Source organism: Rhinopithecus roxellana, chromosome 1 (genome assembly GCF_007565055.1).
Source record: "Rhinopithecus roxellana isolate Shanxi Qingling chromosome 1, ASM756505v1, whole genome shotgun sequence".
Lineage (NCBI taxonomy): Eukaryota > Metazoa > Chordata > Mammalia > Primates > Cercopithecidae > Rhinopithecus > Rhinopithecus roxellana.
Window position 1 is genome coordinate 183,458,235 of NC_044549.1, and position 24,363 is coordinate 183,482,597.

At 41.4% G+C, this 24,363-nt stretch overlaps 1 protein-coding gene across 1 annotated transcript in view; it reads left to right on the plus strand.

The window, feature by feature from the left end:
* EPHB1 (EPH receptor B1) overlaps positions 1-24,363 on the plus strand; it is a 445,762-nt gene that overhangs the window by 380,389 nt on the left and 41,010 nt on the right. The window contains exons 11-12 of the mRNA XM_010364833.2: positions 4,292-4,539; positions 12,021-12,236. Coding sequence (XP_010363135.1) covers positions 4,292-4,539; positions 12,021-12,236 — 464 coding nt within the window. The remainder of the gene's footprint in view (positions 1-4,291; positions 4,540-12,020; positions 12,237-24,363) is intronic.

Genomic DNA, 24,363 nt, shown 5'->3' on the forward strand with positions numbered 1-24,363 from the left:
CTTCAGGACCAGCCTGGCCAACATAGTGAACCTCCGTCTCACTAAAAATATAAAAATTAGTCAGGCGTGGTGGTGGGAGGCTGAGGCAGAATAATTGCTTGAACCCAGAAGGCTGAGATTGCAGTGAGTCGAGATTATGCCACTGCAATCCAGCCTGGGCGACACAGCAAGTCTCTGTCTCAAAAAATAAATAAATAAATAAATAAATAACCACCCACAAGTGTTTCAAACGGTTTGTAGTTTACAAAGCACTTTCTCCTAGACTTCTCCCAACACCCTGTTAGTAAAGAAAGACAGTTGGTCACTTCTTTTTATTGTATAGCAATGAGAAAGCTAAGTTCTGGAGAAATGAAGGGCCCGCCAACATCCAATGTCTCACGTGTGGTTTGGGTGTAGACATGGAGCTTCTTTCTCCACTCACTACCAATTTGCCTCCCAGCCGCACTCAGGGGGCTACTTAGTTACAGGGGAGAACATAATCCCCTAGTGAGGATTAGATATTAAGTGACATCCTTTGCAGTTGGTGCTTTGAAAACCTCCTGGCTTGGAGAATATGAAGACATTTCTTTGCCAGACAGAAAAGGAGTTCTTTTTACAGAATTTCCATTCTTTACGTCACTGCAGAGCAGATTTCTGAGAGCAGTGACACCATGACCACGAAGGTAACCAATCACAAAGTCCACCATGCCCTACCCAAAGAAGGCATGTTTGTATTTTATAATTTTTAAAAACTGTATGAGTTTTTAGACTTGAAGACCAGTCACAAAGATTAAAAATTAAATAACATTTCCCAATTAGGAAAGTAGTTTGATTCATAATGTCTTATACATCTTCATTGATTTCTTCCTTCCTTCTTTTCTTCTTTCTCTCCTCTCACATTTATTAAGTCCACACTATGTGCCAGGCCCTGTGCAGTATGAGGCAGCCTGTATGTGTGCTTTGCTTTCAAAAGTATTCAGAAGTACAGAGATAAATTTCAGGAATGCCATGGCTTTTGGCAGTTCACTAATTCATTTGAAAAGTGCTTGGATGGTTTAAGCCTATGGTTTTCAGCCTGAGCGGCATGTCAGTATCACTGGGCAGCTGGGCCTGGCTTCATGGACCTGTGACTGGTGCATTTGCACAGGGCCCGATGTTCAGAAGGACCTGCACTTGAGCTTTGTTGCTCTGTGGTCACATTTTTGAACAAGGAGTCCTGCACTTTTACTTTGCACCATGCTCTGCAAATTATGTAGCCAATCCTTTGGGCAGCTTTTAAATATGTCAATGTGCAGGATGTACCCAGACCAATTCGTCAGAATCTCTGAGGTAAGGCCCAGGCCTCTGGACTCTGTAAGTCTCTTCAGGTGATTCCAGTGGGCAGCCAGCTTTGAGAACCACTGAGGTAGAACAGAACTTCTCAACTGGAGTCTTTTTGTGTGTTGTGGGGGACATCAGATTCACTTGGAGCACTTTTCCAAACTCCACACGCTGATATGTAGAAACTGATAAATACACTGACTTCTAAATATTCTGATGCCACCCAGCTCCCAGGCAGGAGGCTTACATGAAGGACATCTGCCTATGAAACAGTATCACTTATTTTGCTCTCACCTAGATATTGAGTTGCTGTGATAGTCACTCTATATGACTTGTTTGGACCTGCACATTTGGGGCATGATGGTCCCTGAGCTGTAACTTCATATCTATGTAGCTTTATTCCCCATGGCCCTGCTAACTGAAACATAGCTATCTAGAGGCAGTATGGCAGGAAGAGATGGGTATGGACAACAACCCTGGCTGTGACTCCCACCTGTGTGATTGGGACATGTTTTCCTTGTGCCTCAGTTTCCTTGTTATTTAAATGGCCATAGTAATACCTACCTCCCAGGAGTGTTGTGAAGATTGAGTAAGTCACACAAAGTGCCTAGCATAGTTCCTGGCACATAGTAGGTGGTTAATAAAGACATGTTTGTGTACTGTCTCCTCCACAAAGAAATATTAACACACATTTACCCTCAACTATCAACTCTGGCTTTTTTCTAAAAGAAAATAGAGCCCATTATTATGGCAACAAGGAAGAAATACTAACTAATATTCTTCCATTAGTATACTTATCAAGTATGTAATTTGTGTTCATTTAGCTCATAGTTATATATATATATATAGCATACATATATGCTATATATATGCTACGTATCTACATGCATACATATATATGGTACATATATACATACATACATATATCTAGACACATATATACATACATCCACATATATATACACACACTTATATACACACACATGTATGTGACAGGTCTGTATTGTCTAGTACTTTTCTTTAAATTTTACTCATTTTAATTACTAAATAAGTTAAGCTATTGTAGTGTTTGTCTATAGAAGATGATGCTGCAGTAAATGTATTTTTAACATACAAATTCAAATACTGGTGCTTCTACTTCTGGATAAAGCAGAGATAAGAATCTTCAGCAGTTCGTAACTCAAGAGTGAGCAAGGTAAAAGCCAAACATATAATAATAAATATGATACAACAACTTTTACTGGCATATCTGCTATGTGCCAAGCACCACAGTGGAGTAGATGTGCAAGCTACAAACATGAATGAGACTTGGTCTGACCTCCAGCAGTTCACCGAAAGAGCATATGATTCAATGTGAAAACCAGTGTTGCAGCCAGGTGCAGTGGTGCATACCTGTAGTCCCACCTACTCAGGAGGCTGAGGCAAGATGATTACTTAGCCCAGTAGCTCAAATATAGCATGAGCGACATAGTGAGACCCTGTCTCAAAGAAAAAAAAAAAGGAGAGGAAGAAAAGAAGGAAGGAAAGGAGGGAGAGAGGGAGGAGGGAGGAGGGAGGGAGAGAGAGAAAGGGAGGAAGGATGGGAGGAACGAAAAAGAACAGCCCTCCAAAACAAATAGTGTTATAAATGATATTTATCTGAGTGTTAGGTCCATGTTGAAATCTTCCTAATGTTGCTTAACCAGCCTCTACTCCAGCCCCAGTTTCTTAAGTTCTGTTGACTCTGGAGCAATTTTGCATAATAGTCCTTTCATACAGCTTCCTTCCAATCTTTTTTTGCAGCAAGAAAACAAAAGGAACTCCCAAATGAGTCACAGGAGCAATGTTAACTTGCCTTTCTAATATGACGAGTAATTTATCTGATTGCTCAGTTTGCTCCATCATTTTCTTCCAGAATTGGAAAGTGAGAGAGAAAGTTTTCCCAGCAGAAAGCCATGTTTCTTCTGCTGCACTTACAAGTAGACACTTAACTGCTTCACATGAAAGAATTGGAAGTTAACAAGCCAAGTTAAATCATAAAAAACTTTTGAAAGCATGTTAAACAGGATTCAACAGATTTTTTTTTTTTTAGGCAGCTATGAAGTAGTGTCACCATAATTGTTTTTACTGTTGGTGACTTTACTGTGAAAATGTGTCAACGTTGTGGCATGCATGGAGGTGTGCAGCTCATGCCTGTTTGGAGAAATAACTTGCTATTCATCTGCCAAAAGTGCAGTTAGCTGACAGCCTCCAGCTGCAGCCCCTTCAGGGTCAGCCCTGGCTTTCCTGCAGAGGCCCAGCTCTTCCCAGCAGCCCCCAGCCAGTGACTGGGCATGGCAGGGATGTGAGGGCCAAGCTGCTTCTGCAATGGGAACTCTGCTCTGGCTCTCCCTTTTGGGTTAGCTGGGATTTCATCAGGTCTGCGTGGTGGTCTTGGGCTGTCTGCCCAGTCCTGCTTCCTCTCACTTTTGTCTTTCACAAGTGAACCTCTTCCCTTCCTAACTCCTCAGTATCTGTTTTCTGGGGCACCCAGTAAACACAAATGCTCTCCCAGCAGTGTAGGAACATAAACAGTATACATCTCATTCAGAGGGCCAAGGTATCTGAACATGCCCCCTATGCCTTGAATGTTCTTGCACCAGGATCTGCTCAAAATGAATCATGATCCTGCCAAAGTGAAACTGACTATTTCATTTCCATTATTCAGCTGGGACACAATGGAAAAATTAAGTGTGGGGAGAAACAAACTCATATATATTCTGAAATTCCACTTTAGTTACCCAAACTATTTCTAAGTATCAAGGTAAGGCATGTACTTTAGTAATCCTTTTGTGTTTGCCATGAACTGGTTACAGCCAAAACAATATAGTTACAGTGAGAGAAGACTGTTTCAATTCCCGCCACTTTAATCACAATTCCACTTGGAGCACCATTGTTCTCCATTAGATGCCTTCCCTCTTGGTTCCACAGACTGAAAAGGAAGAGGATATTAATGATATTTTTGCTGTTGCAGGGGAGTTTGGAGAAGTGTACAAGGGGCGTTTGAAACTGCCAGGCAAGAGGGAAATCTACGTAGCCATCAAGACCCTGAAGGCAGGGTACTCGGAGAAGCAGCGTCGGGACTTTCTGAGTGAGGCAAGCATCATGGGCCAGTTCGACCATCCCAACATCATTCGCCTGGAGGGTGTGGTCACCAAGAGTCGGCCTGTCATGATCATCACAGAGTTCATGGAGAATGGTGCATTGGATTCTTTCCTCAGGGTAAGAGCAACTCAGGGGTTTGATGATGCACTTGGATGCAGGCAAATGGTAGCTGGGGAGAGGGGTTCCATGAGTACAACCTACCATTCAAGAATAACCTGATCCAGTGTGAATGGGCATTGGAGATGTTAGCAGAGATTTGTTGCTGAAAGAAGAGAACAAAACAGTGCTTGTGGGATCCTCAGGAGGAGGATGGCATAGAGTAGGGCATTGACAAATTCTTGTTGGATGAATAAAATGAATAGAGAGGGGCAAAGAATGGCCATTGGCATCTGCATGAATCACAGAGATTGAAGAGACTTTTGGCTGCTGCATAGCCCTGTGTGATTCATGCAGACATCCGCGGCCATCTCTGCCTTTCACCAGCACAGCCACCCTCCCAGACTGCTCTCTGCATTTACAGGTTCAGAAGTAAAATGGGTTGCCATTTTCTGATGCCTGGGCCACCTGCCCTCTGAGGAGACAATTCTGGGTAGGGAAGGGGAACCCTGTGTCACAAGCATCCATGGGTATTTCTGTGGTTGGTGAAGATTCCCAACCAACTTGCAGCAGAAGTGGGGAGTTGCTGAAGGCCTTTGGCTGGGAGACCTGTAAAAGATCATTGTCAGAATATGCCCAAAGTAGAGCCAGGCCCACAATGAAACCGTTTTCATTTCCGTAGGCCATCACTGAGCACCTAGAGGTGAGTGAGAATGGCCATGATGCTGATGTCTGGGGAGTGGAAGCTGATAACTTCAGCCAGGAAGCAGAAACTGAGAGCAGAGGGTCCAGTGGGCAGCATCAAAGAATGGGCAGAGCCTTCTGAGCAACAACTTCAGGGTGATACCCAGTAGCTGGCTACATTACCACAGCAACCAAACAATAGCTGTGGCTGCAGATTAAAGGGTCACTCATGGACACATTGCTGGGATCACTGCTCTGGCCAGGCCCTATTCTGGATGCTGTGCCTATAGAGATAAAGGAAACCTTGCTTTAATGCTGCATAATAAATCACCCCCAAGACCTCAGTGGCTTAGCACAACAACAATGTATTTTGCTCATGAATCTGCAATTTGGGCAAGATTTGGGAGGGACACCTCTGATCCATGTGGAGTCAGTTGCAGTAGCTCAAGGGCTGAGGCTTAGAATTGTCCGAAGCCTCCTTCATTCATATATTAGGTGGTCAATGCTGAGTGTCAGCTGCCACCTTTCTAGGTGGCCTGCTTGGACTGCCTTAGAGCAAGCTGGGTCTCAAGAAAAAGCATCCCAAGAGAAGAATGGGCAATCTGTGTTACTTTTGTGACCCAGGCTAGGAAGCCACATAGTGTCATTTCCAACATAGTGACAGGCCCAGATACAAAGGGAGAAAACAGGCCCCACATTTTGATGAAGGGACATCAACTCAATGTCTTCTTACACATGATAGCTGGGAGCTTTTGTTATGTTCATCTTAGAGAGTACAGCCTGCCACCAATGTAGTCCCTACTCCTGCTAGTGCCCAATGCTTCTAGCAATCATTTGCCTATCTTAACTTTTTTCCCCCATGAGTTAAGTACAGATGTAGTAAGTGAAGAAGTTCTTAAATCTCCCTGCAGAATCCAGGGGAGGCTTCAAAGATGGGGCAGAATTTGTCTGAGATTAGAGAAGATGAATTTGTCAGAGAAGCGAGAAGCAGGCAGGTAGGCTGATGGAACAGCAAAAATAGTGTATGTGAAGGCCAGAGTAAGTGTGGACCTGTTTGGTAATTTATCAACCCCTACATGGTAACTCCAGGACTCAGAAACAGAGCTTAGGGGCTGTAGTGTGGAAGGGTAGCTGGGGCACTTTTCTAGAAGCACACTACTGAAGCTACCTTTGTACAACAGGAACATACTTTTTGCCCAGTCTGGGTCACTAGGCAGTAGTGGCGTTTGTTTTTCTGGGGGTGCAGGGGTGAGGAACAACTGAGGCAGATTACTGGGCCCGTGTACCTTCCCTAGGACAACCTCCTTGAGGGTATGGGGTCATGCTTTGTATTTGGAAACTCCAATACCTAACACAGTGCACACCTGGTAAATGCTAGTTGACTGAAAAATTATTTCTCAAACAAAAATGCTAGGGAGTGGCATGAGAGCTCCAGTCATCCTGTGTGTACATTATCTCTCACTGTCCTTGCTGCCACACCTCTCATGTCAGTGCAAGGCAGTGTCTATGCTTTCTTGGGGACATTCATTTATGATCAGAGATCTCATGAAGACAGTTGAATAAGCAAAGTTGAATAAACTTGAATAAAAGGCAATGTGAGAAGGAAAAGCATTTTCTGGAACCACTGTCAAGACCCTTTTGGGAGTCATTTATTTCCTACCAGTCAACTGATTGGACTTCAGAGAGAGCCACTGCTTGATTTGGGGACTGTGATCACACTCCCTCACAGGAGTATGCAGGAGAACAGGGAGATTCATTCTCAGGAGCCGGCAGAAAATCAAAACCCTACACTGCTGTTCTTCCTAGGATCTGTTTTCATTTGGGGCCCAGGTCACGGAGGCATGTTGGACACCAGCATTTCTCATGATGATGAGCTGAGCTTGCAGGGGAAGAAAACCTGGGGGCAAGAGAGGAGCACGGGAAAACAGAGGAGCAGGCATGGTAAGAAAGGAGTGGTGGGAGCAGGCAGTGCCAGGAGGAGAGAGGGAAATGAAGCGTTTCTGACTCCTCACACTGCATGGAGGCAGGTAATCTATAAATCTAATTTCAGCCTTACTACCGAACCCTGGAGCATAGCAACATTAATTGACGTATCTGCTGCTTGATAAAATCGAAAAATAGGTCATCAGTTCAGTTCTACAGGGTCCATCTTCTGGGAAGTAGGATAATTTTAGGATCACTACTCAGAGAAGAAAGGAAAAGGATTAGTCCTCAATTTCTGCAACTGTTTCCTCCCCTCCAACTTCTCCTTTCCTCCTGGTCATAGCGTCTTTGGAGAGTAGCTACAGTTCTAGCCCTGAATCAGCATGTGAGAGATACCATTATGCTTCAACCACACATTCAGCAGATGGTTCATTATTACTAATTTTCTAAAAATTATTGTGCCATGGATTATATAGCATACAGATCCATAAGTAAATTTTTCCTTCTTGACACTCAAATTCAAGGGCTTCAACCTGGTGGCTCTTCCCTAATATTAGGAACAATTTCTGAAGCTGTGGCCAGTATCCCATGGTTTAGTTAACATGCTTCTTGACATGCTGCATAAGGCCTTCTTGCCTAAAGCTTGGCTTTGCGGTTGCTGCTGGTTCTTCCACAGATAATCATAACTGGAAGACTCTTGAAAGTCACTGAGTAATGTCAAATGGGGACATTTCTCATCAGAGAAGCTCATTCGTGGGCTGCAGCTAGAAGATAGCAACCCAGAAATCACGAAGAGAACACCAGATTGGAAGTCCTGAGACCAAGGTTCTGCTTTGGCTTCTGCTGTGAGTCACCCTGTGACCTGGAGCAAACCTGTTAACTCAATTTCCCAATTTATAAACTAAAGGCATTGAGCTAGGTGAGCTCAAAAGGTCCCTTTCAGTTAGAAAAAAATCTATGATTCATTTTCTTTGAACAAATCAAATAAGGATTTCATTTCCTGAAGTGGATTCATCAATGAAAGTTGAAATACCTAAATCCTTCCTGTCTAATATAAGGACCAGCAAGTGGCTTCGGTGCATTTGCAGAAAAGCAATTTCAGCAGAAAGCACTGCATGAAGGGAGGAAGGTTTAAATCACCTCACCTAGACCTGTATTTCTTCTCTGTGCTATGCTTTTACTATGTGCTCAGCATGGAGCCAGATTCTTTCCCAAAGTCACCAAGAAATCAGTTAGTTTTTGTGTGTGTGTGTGTGTCTTGTTCATCTTTGAATGCTACTGTTCATATCTCTGGAAGTTCTTTTTGGAGAGTTATACCGATCTACTGAGCATGTAACAGTTAAACATGCCAAAAAAATCTTAATATGTTTTTATCTTTAAATTTCACCAAGGTTACAAATTCAACAGACATGACCCTACCTATCTTGATATGTGGTTCTCTTGAAGATTCTAAAGAAAATATGTTGCCCATTGCAGAGTCAGCACATTCCAATGGCAAAAGCACGGGACAGGAGTTAGAAGACCCAGATAAAACTAGCATCACTAATCCATCATGGTTCTTCTCCCTGCAAAGCTGATGCACAGCCTTTTTCTCCACACAGCATTTAAGGCCACCATTACCAGTTGATCAGAGATGGGCTGTCAGTGGAGAAGTGATTTACCATTCTGAACTTTGATTACTGGTATAACTCAAAACCACACTGTGATTTAAGGCTGATCACATACATTTTCTGGACCTCCTTTATGTTGTCTGTGAAAACAATATAATATTGCCTGCCTTGCCTACTGCACAGGACCGATTTTAAGGATCAAAACATATCAAAACATGTAAAGTATTATTTGCCATTCATAAGTCAAGTGACGGATGCTACCCACATTTGTGACTAATTGATCCGAAGTTTAGGCCTGCATCATTAGGTCCCAACCATCTACTACAATTACAGATGCGTATCTGTTACCTACTGAGCTCAGCATGTGCTGAGTACTGGGCTCCCCAAGAACAATGATCCCAGGATGTTTCCCCCACACACCCAGGAAGCTATAAGAACCAGAGTTCTGGTCCCAGGTGTCCTCAGTCTCTCTCAGCATGCACATCTGAGGTACAGGGGAACTGAATTGTGAGCCGTTACTAAGGCTCTGCTGATATTAGCAGGGATCACTGCTACCATCTTAGGGCCCACAAGGCACTGAGCTAGGGCCTTTCATATGTGTTATCTCTTCTAGTCTCACCAGAACCCTATGAAGAATGGACACCATGTTCTCATGTTATAGGTGCGGAAATAACTGCTCTGCAGGTTAAATAACTTGCCCAAGCCCACACAACCACTAAGCTGCAGAGCCTGGATCCAAATCAGGTCTGCTGGTTCCAAAGCCTGGACCTTTAATCATTTCTTGGTCTTTTTTGACCCAAGAAACTATAAGGATGACTAATCTAAATTTTAAAACAAATCATGTAATAAATAAGCTCTAAGAAGACTTAAATGACAAAGCAAAAACGTAAACACATTGCTGTATGCACTTTCAACATTACTCTTCTCAAAGTTGTTTAAGCCACCCCAGTGCTCTCCCCAAATGCCATCTTTTTAGGGAGACATTCCATATGTGTAGACACTGTTGCCTACACTTACAGAGAGGAAATAATAGACTGAATTGAAAAAATGCAAGCCATGTGACTTGTGGCTGAGATACACCTCTGTAATATACAGAGATTGCATGACAGCTTTCTGAAGAGGCAAATCCACAGAGACCTGCTTGGAGAAAACACTTGGTGCTAGCGACAGCCTGGCTAACTTCTTGAGAAGGTGTTGATTGAAGTGTATTAGTGAGAAGGAAGATCCGCATCACTCACTGCACATCCAGCTCTCACAGATGGGCAGTGTGCTGAAAACTAGTCAGAATTTCCAAAAAGTAGCTCTATACTTTCTTTTTGAGTTGCTTAGAAGAATCTGTTGTGGAGAAAGCATACATCCCTTCTCCTGGGCAGGTTGGGAGGTGGTTAAGGTTAGAGTTAGAAATAGCCTGGAACTTGGAGTGTGTCAAACACAGTGTGTTTGGGGGCCCTTCTACTGGCAGACATCTCCAGGAGGGGAGAAAGTCTATTCCTTCAATTGATCAAGGAGCATAACCCCCAGAACATGGATCCAGGCTTGCAATCTCACATGAGGAACAGAGTTTCCAACAATTCATGCAATCATTGTTAGACTTTTTGATTGTTGTTGTTGTTGCTCATAAGTAGAGTATTTTTATAATAGGTCTTTTATTTTTCCTTGCTTATTTTTGTATAGAAATGCTTTTGCAGTAGCATATGCATGTGAGTGCACTGTGTAACATCTTGCATACAGTAGATGCTCAATGATGGGAGCTCTTCTCATTGTCTATGCTTTCTGGATTTCACATAAGGACTCTGGGACACAGGTCATGGTTGCCTTGCCGAGTACCTGTGTTTAGCAGTAAATACAGTAGACCCCAGGTGTCCTGCTTCCACCTCTCCTCCAGTCAGAGCATTCTAATGACTAGGCTGTGCTCTACTTATAGAACACAATTCTCAGCCCTTTGGGGAGCATTTGGGGCTGGACTAGATGGGAAAATATGTTCTTGGCAGTATAGCCTAGGGTCTACTGATTTAACTGGTGTGTGCGAAGTCAAGACCCAGGAGCTTTGGGAGATAGGAGGAAGACACTGTTTTATTCACTGAAGAGTCTGTTGTCTAACAGAGGGAGGGCATCCACCCAAGAAACTCTGAGCCCACAAATGATGGGAGAGAGGGCAGCACTGCAGGTTGCCATGAAGAAGAGCAACAACAGCTTCCATTCACTAGGAGAGTTCCCTGTGCCAGACGCTGTGCATGAAGTTCTCCTGACCCACAGCCCCTATGAGGAAGGTGTGGTTATACCAGTCTAAAGGCAGAAAGCACTGGGATTACCCAGAGAAGGTGCTTTACACGCTTGATTTTGGAAAGAGGAAAAGATGTGTTCATCATTCATTCAACTTATGTGTATTAAGATTTTCTATCTACCTTAAAGTTTATAGCGCTGATAATACTATGGTGACCAAAGAAGACAGAGTTCTTGTCCTCAAAGAGTATAAAATCAAGCAGAAGAGACAGACAGACAGACAGATACACGCACATGATTCAAACTTGTGATATGTGCTAAGAAGAAGACTAAGAGCATACACTAAACATTGTCATCAGAAAGTGCTAATCATATTTGAGGGAGGTGGGTAGTTAAAGGGTTCCCTCTCTAAGAAAGTGATATTTAAGCGGAGAACTGAAGGGCGAGTAGATGTCGATTGTTGGAGGGAAAACAGAGGAAATAGTACATGTTAAGGGCCCTAAGTCAGAAAGAGTTTGTCTTGGAAAAGAAGAAAGGGTGCCAGTCACTGTGGCTTTAGTACATTAGTGATGGATATGGTGGCCTAAGGTAAGGCAGTAGCTGATCCCAGGCGGTCTCGTGGACCATGCTAAGGAGTTTGGAGATTTTTCCTTAACGCAATGGGAAGCTATTAGATATTTTTAAGCCGGGGACTGACATGGCCTGATTTATGTCTTAAAAAGATGGCTCTGGCTGGAGAGAATGAATTGGGGGGCGGGCAAGGAGGCTGTTATAGGTGATGGATGGCAGCGACTTGGTTGGACTGGCGGCAGTGGAGATGGAAAGAAGTAGATGGGTTTGAGATGTAATTTGGAGACAAAATTGACAGGGCTTGGCAAGGAGAAGAGAACAAAGCATTCATGGAGAGGGATGGGGGATGGGAGTGGGGGAGGCAGGAGGATGCAGTATGTGGCTTGGCCTGGAGCAGATGGAAGCTGACAAGCAGCAGGGCCACAGCATCTCTCCCTTTGCTTAACCACTGAAGCCTGTCTTGATCCCAATGCCCTCTATGTCTTATTACAGCAAAATGATGGGCAGTTCACCGTGATCCAGCTTGTGGGTATGCTCAGGGGCATTGCTGCTGGCATGAAGTACCTGGCCGAGATGAATTATGTGCACCGGGACCTGGCTGCTAGGAACATTCTGGTCAACAGTAACCTGGTGTGCAAGGTGTCCGACTTTGGCCTCTCCCGCTACCTCCAGGATGACACCTCAGATCCCACCTACACCAGCTCCTTGGTGAGTCCTTCTTGGCATTTTCAAGTAGAAGCATGGCATGAGTGAAAGGGGACTCTACGTGGCTTGGAACTGTGGCAGAGCACACTGGGAGGGAATGGGATCTGAACTGAACTCTCCACTGAGAGACCAAGATGCCAGGAGGACTATCCAGCCAGGAGAAGCCATAGTAGCTGGTTGTTCAAGCAAGAAAGCAAGCATTTGGGCTTGGACTGTGAGGAAGGGACAGTGTCTATTATGAAGCTATAGTGTTCCTTGGGAAGAGGAAATTTTGGAACAGATGATTTGAGGGAATCCAAGCAGGTAGACAGTGGCACCAGAGGCATCTGTCCGCAGAGAGCAGACCCCAGGCATGCATGAGGCCTTTGATCTGCAGCTGGGTTGGGCGCTGTGTCACCAGGTAGACTCTTGATCCCCTTCTCTTTTCTCTCTATATTGCTTCCAAATAGCTCTAAGTACCGTCTGCATGATGAGTACTCTTAAACTTGTGTTTCCTGCTCAGCCTCCCCCTCTACATTCTGAGCAGCACTAATCATCTATATCCAACTGCTTAGTTCACACAATTTCATTTAGAACTTTAACAAGCCCAAAATAGAGCTCGGGATTTACTCTCCAATATCCTCTCCCTAGTCCCTCCATCTCAGTAGTTGGCACCACTTAACTAAAGGATGAAACCTAGGAATGATCTTTGCTTTCTTTCTGTGTCCATCTATTTTCAATCCCTCAGCGACCCCCATAGGGTACCAAAAAATCTATCCCTCTGTCTCCATCTCTGCTTCCCCCAATCTATTCCAAAGCACTATTCCCTTTCACCTGGATTGTTACAGTGGCTTCCTAACTGGTGTCCCTGGTTTCCTTTTGTCTCCTTACATCCATTTCAACAGCACCCAAAGTGACTGATCTACCTATTTACCTGTCTACCTGTCCATCCTCTTTAAACCTGCAAAAGTAATGCATGATTATTACAAAAATCAAAACAATACAGAGAAGTAAAAGGAAATGCCAATTAGAATGGCAATCATTAAAAAGTCATGAAACAACAGATGCTGGTGAGGCTGTGGAGAAATAGGAATGCTTTTACACTGTTAGTGGGAGTGTAAATTAGTTCAACCATTGCGGAAGACAGTGTTGTGATTCCTCACGGATCTAGAACCAGAAATACCATTTGACCCAGCAATCCTTTACTGGGTATATATCCAAAGGATTATAAATCATTCTACTATAAAGACACCTGCACACATATGTTTTTTGCAGCACTATTTACAGTAGCAAAGACTTAGAACCAACCCAAATGCTCATCAATGATAGACTAGATAAAGACTCTATATGTGGCACATATACACCATGGAATACTGTGGAGCCATAAAAAAGAACAAGTTCATGTCCTTTGCAGGGACATGGATGAAGCTGGAAACCATCATTCTTAGCAAACTAACACAGCAACGGAAAACCAATGACTACACGTTCACACTCATAAGTGGGAGTTGAACAAAGAGAACACATGGACACGGGGAGAGGAACATCACACACCAGGGCTTGTCAGTGGGTGAGGGGCAAGGGGAGGGAGAGCATTAGGACAAATTCCTAATGCATTCAGGGCTTAAAACCTAGATGATGGGTTGATAGGTACAACAAACCATACGTATACGTAAACCAGGTATACGTATATCCATGGCACACGTATACCTATGTTACAAACCTGCATGTTCTGCACATGTATTCCAAAACTTAAAGTAAAATTTAAAAAAAAAATAAATAAAAAATAAACTAAAATTCCTCTGAGGCAGGGATTGGTAAAGTTTTTCTCAAAAGGGCTGTCTAATAAATATTTTAGGCTTTGCTGGCTAAGAGGCAAAATGAAGGATATCATGTAGATAATTATATAACCATTTAGAATGTAACTAACCCCTTAAGAAGTTATAAATATCATTCTTAGCTCATGGACTATTAAAAAAGGGACAGCCAGGTTTAGCTTTCAGACCACAGTTTATCTACACCTGCCCTGACGCATCAATTTCAACAATTAGGTGTGCCTTCTTTGGCATTTTTCTCTTCGGTCAAAAATTTGGACATTTTTATTCTACAAAATTTGGATCATATTATGCCTATTCCTGTGTGATCTGGGGTGTCTTTTGGGCAGCACTGCTGCCAAGATTACTTTTCTGAAAGTTAGCAAACATTCATACTGCACAGGGAATGTATGGTGCTGGGCTTCAGCATCCTCACCAGACCTGGAGGTGATCAACCCTCGCAAAGGGTTGCTGCTCCAACAATGAAAAATGATGCCTCATTTTTAAATTTCATGTATGTCTACATTTTTTAAATTTTTAATTTTAATTTTTTGATTTTTAATTTTTGTAGGTACAGAGCAGGTGTATATATGTATAAGGGTTATGAGATGTTTTGATATGGGCATGCAATGCATAATACTCACATCATGGAAAACGTGGTATTCATTCTCTCAAGCATATATCCTTTGTGTTACATACAATCCCTTTTAGTTATCTTAATTAATTTTTTATTTTTTTTATTTTTGGAGATGGAGTTTCACTCTTGTCATCCAGGCTGGAGTGCAATGGCGTGATCTCAGCTCACTGCAACCTCTACCTCCAGAGTTCAAGAGATTCTCCTGCCTCAGCCTCCCAAGTAGGTGGGATTACAGGCACCCACCACCATGCCCAGCTAATGTTTTTGTATTTTTAGTAGAGATGGGTTTTTGCCATGTCGGCCAGGCTGGTCTCGAACTCTTGACCTCAGCTGATCTGGCACCTTGGCCTCCCAAAGTGCTGGGATTACAGGCGTGAGTCACCGCACCTGGCCTATTTATTCATTTTTTGAGACAGTCTTTAGTCTGTCATACAGGCTGGAGTGCAGTGGCGCGATCTCGGCTCATTGCAGCCTCTGCCTCCTGAGTTCAAGTCATTCTCCCGCCTCAGCCTCCCAAGTAGCTGGGACTACAGGTGTGCGCCACCATGCACTGCTAATTTTTTTTTTTTTTTTTTTTTTTTTGTATTTTTAGTAGAGAAGGGATTTTGCCATGTTGGCCAGGCTGGTCTTGAAATCCTGGCCTCAAGTGATTCGCTCGCCTTGGCCTCCCAAAGTGCTGGGATTATAGGCATGAGCCGCCATGCCCAGCCTCTGTCAGTTTAAAATGTACAATTGAGTTATTATTGACTATCAAATACTAGGTTTTATTCACTTTTTCTGTTTTTTGTTTTGTTTTGTTTTTTTGGTTTTTTTTTTGGTATTTAACCATACCCCCTACACTACCCGCCTCCCCAACCACCCTTCCCAACCTCTGGTAACCATCCTTCTACTGTCTATCTCCATGAGTTCAATTGTTTTAATTTTTAGATCCCACAAATAAGTGAGACTATATGATGTTTATCTTTCTGTGCCTGGCTTATTTCACTTAACATAATGACCTTCAGTTGCATCTGTGTTGTTGCAAATGACAGGATCTCATCCATTTTTGTAGCTGAATAGTACTCTATTGTGTATAAGTAGCATCATTTTGTTTTAACTTACATTTTCAACTGACTGCTAGTGCTGTTGATATATTTTCACATGGTGCAGGGATTTGTGTTTTCTCTTCTATTGTTTGTACATGTCCTTATCTATTTTTCTACTGGGTTGTTTGTTGATTTCTTAGAAACTTATAGAAAGTCTCTTTATATTACAGACATTACTCCTTTGCCTGCCCTGTGTGATATAATTTATCTTTTCCCCCATCTGTTATTCCTTCATATTGTTTATGATATCCTCTGGCTTATAAAGTGGTTAACATTCATGTAATAGCTATGTCTTCTTGGGTTACCTGGTTTATTTTAAAAGTTATGTTCACTCCAAGGCTATAAAATATTTCCTAGTTTCCTGGGCTATTTTATTGGGAAGAGTGTTTGTTTTATATTTGAATATTCAGTACTTGTGAAATGTATTTATTTTTCCCACCATTTTATTTTGAAAAATTTCAAGCACACAGAGAACTTGATAGAATTTGGCAGAGAACAGTCATATACCTACCACCTAGATTCTAGAATTAATATCTTGGTACATTTGCTTTATCATGTAACTATTTGTCTATCCATCCCTCTGCCCATCCATCACACCATCTATTGTTTTGTTGTATTTCCAAATGACTTGCATACATCATTACATATCACCCCTAGCCACTTTAGCATACATGTCCCTCACATGTATTTGTTTAAGGTTCTTTTTTAAGGTAAAATGTGCGTAGAGTGAAACTCACAAGTCTCAAGTATACATTTATAGAGGTTTTAAAAATGCATATGACTGTGTAACCCAAACTCTCATCAAGATATAGAACATTGCCATCAAACCAGGAAGCCCCCCAACCTCATCCCTCCCCATTGCATCCTCACCCACATCCATACCCAGAGGCAACCACTGTTCTAATTTTTTTGACCATCAGTTGGTTTTATAACTTCATGTAAGTGGAGTCATACAGCATATGCTTTTTTGCATCTGGTTGCTTTCACTTAGCATGATGTTTAAGAAAACTGTTCATGTTGTGTGTGAAGCAGGAGTTTGTTCCTTTTATTGCTGAGTAATATTCCATGTTTTTTTTGTCCATTCTCTTGTTGATGGACACCAGAAATATTCTGGAATTCATTTCTGACTATGTATTGGGAGGTATATTCTCACACTGTTTTGTTCAGGTGAACAATTATGCCAACACTACTTATTAAATATATTATTCATTTTTATTGAGTCACATGTCATCCTTGACATATTAAGTTCATTATATGAACTATGTTTTGATTCTCAGTTCTACTTTTTTAATCTATTTATTCTTATGCTCAACTATGTTGTCATGATTATAATAATGCTAGCAAAAGTTTTCCTGTCTATATTCTGATTATAGTAATATTATTAAAAATCTTACTGTAGGCTGGGCATGGTGGCTCACGCCTGTAATCCCAGCACTTTGGGAGGCCGAGGTGGCTGGATCACCTGAGGTCAGGAGTTTGAGACCAGTCTGATCAACATGGTGAAACACCGACCCTACTAAATACAAAAAATTAGCTGGGTATGGTGACTCATGCCTGTAATCCCAGCTACTTGGGAGGCTGAGGCAGGAGAATTGCTTAAACCTGGGAGGCAGAGGTTGCAGTGAGCCAATATTGCACCATTGCACTCCAGCCTGGGCAACAAGAGGGAAACCCCGTCTCAAAAAAAAAAAAATGTCTTACTGGATGGGTAAAGCAAGTTATCCTTCATTATCCTTATCCATTATCCATTAAAATAGATTTTAAAAGTTTCCTTGACTGTTCTCAAATATCTTTTCTTTCAAGTGCAACTTAAAATCTTCCTGTCCAGTTTCAAAACATGCACAAATACATGTACACTCACATGTGGATTTTAACTGAAATTCTACTCTCTCTTTGGGAAGATTAACATTTCAATGATCCTGAATCACCTAAATAATGATGTGAGCCAAATATACCATTTACATATACATGACATTAAAAGTTTCTTCAGTAAAAGATTTCCCACATTATTTTTCTGTACACATTATTTAGATTACTTGCTGTGATTTTTTAAGTGTCTTTCTAGATGATAGAGCTTATTATACTTCTAGGCCTAAGAGTTTTCAGGATTCTACACAGTCATATGGCCACCTATCTCACTATATTTTAATATCATTTCTCCACACTTTGTCTTTTGTTCAAAATAGAAAAAATTATGTTTGATTATTAAGCAAATATTTTTTCTAAAAATACCAACAATTTATTCACGTGACAAATATTTATTGAGTATCTACTATGTGTCAACATTAGGCCACAAGCTGAGGGGACATAATTATGATCAAAAGGAGACATTGTTACTGCTCTCAGTTAAGTGAGGACTGGGAACGTTAATCAAACACATGCCCAAATTAGTGCATAATTACCAACTGAAATAAGGGCCACTATGTTTTGTGAGAGCATGAATAAAACAATAGATAACAGAGTGGCCTAACTGGGTCTAGGAGGGCTTCCAGAGGAAGAGATGGTGCTACAGCAGAGATTTAAAGAATAGTCACTGTTTTAGTCAGCCTGGGCTCCCATGGCAAACTACCACACACTGGATGGCTTAAATAGCAGTCATTTATTTCTTGTCATCTGTAGGCTTGGAAGTCCAAGATCAAGATGCTAAGTAGCATGGTTGAATTCTTACTGAGGGCCCTATTCCTGGTTATGTCCTCAGATGGCCTTTTGTTGGCATGTGCACAGAGAGAGATCTTGCCTCTTCCTCTTTTATAAGGACGTCAGTCCCATCTTGGGGGCTCCACCCTCATGACATAAACTAACTGCAATCATCTCCCAGAGGCTCCACCTTCAAATATCATCCAATTGGGGATTAGGACTTAAACATATGAATTTGGGGGTCACATAAACATTCAGTCTATAGCATTCTGCCCCAACTAAATGTGGCAAGTTGGACTACAGAGGCAGAGAGGTAGCATATACGAATGCCCTGTGGCAAGAGGGAAGATGGAGTAGAACTGAGAAGGGACCCCTGTTTAGGGCATTTGGAGAATTAGGGAGGAAGTATCCAAGGAGGCCTGTGGCATCAGTCATGTAGGATCTTCCCCAAACCCTTGTGATAGGAGTTGCAGCCTTAGAGTGATAGTAAACCTTTCTCGAGTTGTGTTTGTGTGCGTGTGTGTGTGCTGTGCACACAGAGAGATGCACACATGTGGTTCGAAAGTGATGGTTTTGAATTTTGGAAAAATAACCCGGCTTTTCTTTAGCCTTTTCCTTCCAATCTCTTTCCTTGCCTTCTTTAGAAATAACTTTCTTGGGTTTCTTCCTGTTTTCTTTCACCAAAAAGCCATTAAGCAGACTCAACCAGGGTAGATGTTCTAAACAAGGGAGGCAAGCCCTAGCAGATATCAGGACCCACGTGTGAACAGGCTACTGGTTCAGAAAGATTGAGAGATAAGCTATATACAGGGAGATTTAAAAATAAATTGGAAATAATGGGAACTGTAGGAACAGAGGTATAAATATGGAAAGCATAAAAGGTAGAATGAATTGTATATTGTGGAATCAAAATTGGAGGTATTAGTGTGAACTGGTGGTTTTAAATATATAGAAATGGAGAAATAAATATAGGGTGAGAGTGGCTTTGAAGCAGTAACATCTACATAGCAAGGAGTACAGCTGGCACTCAGATCTTGGATTCCATATACTCCCCTAAAACCAACCAGGACTCATTAGAGACATGGCCCCTTCCAAGGCCTGGACAGGGAAAATGTGAGATGAGACCAACACGTCTTTTTTTGTGCCAGGAAATGAGAAAGTACTCAAAGAATAATGGGCACATAAAAAAAACAACATCCAGCTTGAAGGGCCTCCAAATGTCCAAATCTGGATATTTTGAGCCTCACAACATGTAATAATAGTAACAAGTTATAATCTACTGAATAAGATGGGGACTATTGAGTCCATGCTAATATGCATATAAATGAACAAATAAATAGAAACAAGAGAAGGCTCTTCCCTGTAGAGGAAAGAATGATGATATTAGAAATTCACTATTTGGCAACCACCAGATTAATGGCTAATTCAGGTAAGAAACATCAATGGATGCTAAAACTTGAGATGAACATCAGGAGAGAAACAGGATTTTACGTATCTTCAAAGTATCTCCCCCCAAAATATTTATTTATTACAAAGATGGAGAAAGTAGCTTTACAGAGAAGTTTGGCAAATGCCATCTGAATCAAGTGATTAAAGTTAACACCAGCAGTAACAGGACAGGTAGATATTCTGTACAGCTTAAAGGATGCAATGAAAAGAACATAACACTTGCAATACTCTGTTCAAAATTTATAACTTGGATCTCATCATGAGAAAACATCAGACTACCTGAAATTGAGGTACATTCTATTAAATGTGTGGCCTATGTGCTTCAAAAAATGTGAAAGTCATGAAAGTCAAGGAGACTGAGAAACTGCTCCAGATTGAGAGGCATGACACTGGGTATGCCATGTGATCCTTAACAGGACATCTCTGGGACAATTGTAGGGTGCCTGAGTGAAGAGTGTACAGGCATTAATTGTAGTATTCTTGCAACTTTTGTAGATATTTGAAGTTGTCTCAAATAAAATACATATATTTTTAAATTTACCTTGACTGCAGCGTGGAGGATGGGTGGGAGAGACACTAGTAGAGACAGGAAGATGCATCAGGAGGCTATAGGGCAATGGGGCTGGGATGCAGCAAATGAAGCCCAGAAGGTCCAATGGGGTGATGCAGAAGGACTTGACAGCAGATGGCACTTACAGGTGAGAGTGGCAGATGGCAGAGGATGACTGCAAGTATCCAGCCTGCGCCTCTGGATGGGTGACAGCTCCATTCTCTGAGAGTGAGGATGCTGGAGAGAAATTGGTTGAAGGAGTAGAAGAGTTGGGAATAGATTGTGGGTTTGGTTCAGAATAGTTATTCTCAAATTCTCAATTTTCAAATTCTCAAATGTCGTTGAGTATCAGATTTACCTGGAGAGTTAACACAGAGCACAGAGGCACAGACTCATTGAAGTAGAATAGAGTCTGGACTTTTTCATAGTTACTAAAATTTTCCATATGATTTTGATACTTACAAAATTCTGAGAGACACTTGTTTAAACCATTTTGACTTCTATGTGTCTGTGGGATAGCTCAGTAGAGCTGCTGAATAGGCAGCTGAATATGTGCGTTTGGTGCATAGAGGAGAAGTCCAAATGAAGATGCACATTTAGGAGTCATCGTTGGCATACAAACAGAAACAAAACAGTGGGTGCCAATGTACTTCATTTGGGAAAGGATAGAATGGGAAAAGAGCCTGGTTCTGGACATGAAGGAGCCCAGTTTGCCAATACAGATGTACATAAGGTAGGAACAGCAGCTGTCCAATTGTCCCTTTCCTCCTGACAGTCAATTAAGAAACAAGAATTTGCCGTAAACCCAACCTCCTCACTTTTGGATGAGGAATGCATGGCCCAGAGTGGTCAAATGAGTTACTGAAGCCACACAGCGCGCTATTGCAGCGGCAGCTTTGGTCTTTCAGTCCCGTTCTCCACACGCTGAGTCCAGTGCTCAGGACACTGTGAGTCCTTCTCTGGCCCCACAGTGTGCCAGACTCCCTGCTCAACTTTGGTCCTTTGTGATGTTCTAGAAAGCCTGTTTCTCTGGCTTTACTTTTCCCTCTTTTCCTCCCAAAGGCCCAGCAAAGGATTCTCTGTAGAGTCCAAGTCAGCTGTCATCTTTGCCACTGGCTCTATTGGCCCTTGGGTGAGACGCAGAGACAAGGTGGTATTGCATCCCTCCCCACCCCATGTACAGGCAGAGATGGATAGGCACTTAACTTTTACTTATTCTTGATTTTCAGCTTTACTTCTTTGCATTTACCTTTATCGTAGTTACTCTAGAATTAACATAATAATATATAATATATGCATATATAATATATACATCTTAATTTTTCCTAGTCTACTTAGGGTTCATATTCCCACTTTACAGAAAATATAGAGACCACACATAATCATATCATATAGATCCATTTACCCATCCCTCCCACTACCCTTTATGTTATCATTGTTATATATGTTCCATCTACATACATTTATAGTCCTAAAGACAGTGTTACAATTTTTGCTTTAAACAGCCATGTGTATTTTAAAGAAATCAAGAGGAAAATGTTTTTCATTGACTCAAAATAGTTATTTTTTTTGTTCTTCCTTTATTCCTGAAGATCCAAGTTTCCCTCTGGCATCATTCCTTCAGTCTGAAGAAATACCTTTAACGTTTTTTGTAGTGCAGGTGTCTGGCAATGCATTCTCTTAGTTTTTCTTTATCAGAGAAATGTCTATATTTTGCGTTTATTACTGAAATATATTTTTGCTGAATATACAATTCTGGTTTATAGTTTGGTTTTTCTTTCATCACTTTAACATTGTTGTTTCATTGTCTTGTGGTTACCATGGCTTCTGATGAGAAATCCCACAATTACTTGAATCATTGTTCTCTTACAAACATATGTATATACACATACATATATATTCGTATATATACTGTGTCATATTTCTCTGGCTGCTTTCAAGATTTTCTCATTATCTTTAGTTTTTAGCTTGACTATGATATGCCTGAGCATACTTTTTTCCCCAAATTTATCCTGTTTGAGGTTCTCTATGCTTTATAAGATCTGTAAATTTCTGTCTTTCAGTATATTTGCAAAGTTCTCAGCCATATTCTTCAAATATTATTTTTGTTCTTTTTTTTTCTCCTTCTGGTAGGGCTGCAGTTATCTAAGAGGGAGAACTTTTGAAAATGTTCCTGAGGTTCTGTTCATTATTTTCCCTGATTTTTCCTTTCTCTTCTTCAGGTCTATCTTCAAACTCATTGATTTTACCATTTGCCATCTTTGTTTTGTTTATGAGCCCTTCTGGCGACTTTTTTCTAATAATTGTATTTTTTAGAGTTATATTTTCTAATTAATCCTTTTTAATACTTTCAGAATCTCAGCTGAGATATTTTATCCTTTTATCATTCATAAGCATATTTTTCTTTACCTCATTGACCATAGCTACAATAGCAACTTTAAAATATTTGATAATGTTAACATCTGGGTGGTCCTGGGATTAGCATCTTATTTGCTTTTTTCCCATTAAAATGGGAAACGTTTCCCTGGCTCTTTACACATCTAGAAGTTTGGGATTATAAACATGAATGTTATGATGTGGTGATTGGATTCTGCTACACTGAACCAGAGTGTTGGTATTTTTGGTTTAGCAGGAAATTAACTTGGTTAGACTCAACCTGTAAACCACATGTTTGCAGTGGGCGACAGCTCAGCCCCCAGTTTTTATGGTTTTCAATCTGTCTTATACATGTGTGTTTCAGGGGTCAGCTAGAAAATTTGGAAGACTTTATACACAGAATTTGGTATTACCTTTCCCTTGTTACCTTGTTTCTAGGGATTCTCCCTCAACTCTCCAGCAGCCCTGATTGTGCTGAACTCCTTCCCTTGGTCCCTCCAGTCAGAAAGATGGTGGGGTTTTCTATTGCAGTTTGAGCCACTGAGCAGACTATGGCTGCCCTTAGGGAAAAGCTACAGAAGATAAAACCCTGTGCTGTTCAGTTTCCAGAAACTTCAGTTCATTTTTCCTTTGTTTCCTTTTCCTTCTCTTATGTTTTTCTTCTCTTGTTTGCTAGAGAGTCCATTTGTTAGAAACATACTTGACACCAAAAGTGGAACATTCAGCTTATCCCCCTAATCAGCAGTTCTTTAAGACAGTACTTAAGACCTCTCTACTCCATCTGAATTCCCCTATTTTATGCAGTTCTTTCAAGATCTTTTTAACATCACCATCTTCTAATACATCTGGTTTTACTTTATAAGTGAAGACCTCGTTAATAGCTATTAAAGTTTTCTAGTTTCTCCTACCAGGTCCTCAACCTTCATCTCTCACTCTGATTTAATTCTCCACTGTACTTTCCCCCAGGTGTTCCTTCTCTGTTTTAGATTGCTGTTTCTAGCCCCAGGAGCATTTCCTTCCCAAAAAGCTCCTGAAATAATGAACAGATAGAATTTGCTCCTTTGTGCTTTCTTATGATTGGAATAAATCCACTAAACTAAGGAATAGTTCTGAACTGCTACTGATATTCCTGCTCTTTAAGAGAAACAGATAAATGAGCTGGGCTGGACTCTGAACACTTGCATGGTTTACACAGCTTTGTTTTTGGCAGATATATTTCTGAATGCCGTTATGTGTGTTCAAATAAACATTCCTATGCTTCTGTTATAGACCAGTTCTTGATGTTTGACCTCATAGGTTACCTTCTCATTATTACTGGTTCTGTCTAATGTTACCAAGAGAAAAGAGAGCATACACATGCGAGGAAAGGTGTCACATCTTTGATTAACTGATTGTATTTGGAACTCAGGTACACACTCACAAACTTGATCTTCACCTTTTTTCAGCTGACATTGGTGGGCAGAGCCCCAACAGGATCCCATAAATCTCTGGATAACAGCTTTATGCTGGTTAAATCAAAAGCTCTATTTCAGCATGGCTTTCTTTCTCTTCTGATCAGTAGGAAGAGGCCCATCCAGTCCCTTTGTGAGCATAATTTTCCCTTCTT